General features: G+C 32.8%; 1 protein-coding gene across 1 annotated transcript in view; it reads left to right on the top strand.

Annotated features, from left to right (window-relative positions):
- The first annotated feature begins 1,331 nt into the window (after window positions 1-1,331).
- LOC143890588 (protein neprosin-like) overlaps window positions 1,332-1,573 on the top strand; it is a 9,449-nt gene continuing 9,207 nt past the window's right edge. The window contains exon 1 of the mRNA XM_077395304.1: window positions 1,332-1,496. Within this exon, the coding sequence (XP_077251419.1) occupies window positions 1,332-1,496 (165 nt within the window). The remainder of the gene's footprint in view (window positions 1,497-1,573) is intronic.

Consider the following 1,573-nt stretch of genomic DNA (forward strand, 5'->3'; position numbering starts at 1 on the left):
GGACCATCCATTGGATTGTCCTAGGTCCTACTTACAATGTACATAGTTTGGATTTAGGGTTAAGGGTGGGAATACTGACAGTTTTGTCTTAGGGTTAAGGGTGGGAAGAGTGACCAAACTCGAGATAGAAAGAGGAGAGTCTTCATTAGAATGAAAAGCAAAAAAAATTAAAAAAATTGATTGTCATTTCAAGTAAGTTATAAAATTTTACAAAATTACCCCATCAATAAACAGAAAATGATGAAAATTATGAAGGGTATTTTACTCAACATCTAGAGCACGTTCCATTGGGTTTTGTAGCTATGTTTAGGTCATGATCGAAAAAAGTTTGGACCTTATGATATGGATCCAATGGACATGATTGGATCCAGCCAATGTGCCCAAATCCCATCCATTAACTTTTGTTGATCGGTAAGCTGGGATCGAACCTGAGACCTCAAGGTTGAGAAACAAAACCTCAACCATTGAGCTACAGGCCCAACCTCAAATCCCATTCATTAATGTTCTCATCCTCTAGATCCATCGGACTGGCTAGGTCTACTGAGAAACCTAATTTTCGGGCCTTTCGAGATCCATCCAATGTGCCCAAATCTGATCCATTATCGTTGAGTATATTAAAATAACCAAATTTCAATATATATATATATATATATATATATATTATGATTATCCAATTGGCATGATTTTAGACAGAGATCTTGTAATACATTTCCTTGCACCGAACATTTATCAAATTGAGAGCAGTCACGAATCTCTCCTTAAGATTTATTTCTTTAAATTACCCTTACACTAATACCTTCTAAGCAGCAAATACAAGGAATTAAGTCTCTCTTCCTTTTTAATTTTTATTTTTTAGATCTCTCTTTCTTTCTTTTTATTTTCTCCAATTAAGTGAGAATAACTGTGAATCTCCCCTAAGATTTATTTTAAATAATCTTTATCCTTAAATCTTCACAGCATCAAATACATTAGAATAACTGCAAATCTCTCCTAAGATTTATTTTAAATAATCCTTATCCTTAAATCTTCACAGCATCAAATATATGGAAAGCATCAAATATATGGAATCCATGTTAATACGTAAAAGATTTCTTACAAGGGTGTCTCTTCAAAGGAGGTCTCTTACAGCTGGATCACAAGCAATAATCTTGCTTTATATATCTCTTTGCCTTCTTTTATAGTTTTTTTCCAAACATACATTGATTTCCAAACATATCCTTATCTCTTGTGATTATAAATACAACATCTCACATTGCCGAAGGGCGTTTGGGGAAAGAAAGAAGGAAGTTTGTTTCAGGGCTTTGATAGAGGAGTTTTTTAATCGTTGGACTATGAGTTTGAAGGAAATGTTTTTGGTACTTTTTCTACTACTTTCTCTTGGTATCATTGGAAATATTGCAGAAGGAAGAGGGAGTATAAGTATGTCCAAAGAAGAGGATTTGGAGCTTGAGAGACAACTGAAAATTATCAATAAACCGGCAGTCAAGACCATTAAGGTATCACTATTTCTTTAGCATTTGAATATATATATATATATATATATATATATATATATATATATATATATATATGA

Source organism: Tasmannia lanceolata, unplaced genomic scaffold (assembly GCF_043159265.1).
Source record: "Tasmannia lanceolata isolate RefF3 unplaced genomic scaffold, GAP_Taslan_0.1 ptg000013l, whole genome shotgun sequence".
Lineage (NCBI taxonomy): Eukaryota > Viridiplantae > Streptophyta > Magnoliopsida > Canellales > Winteraceae > Tasmannia > Tasmannia lanceolata.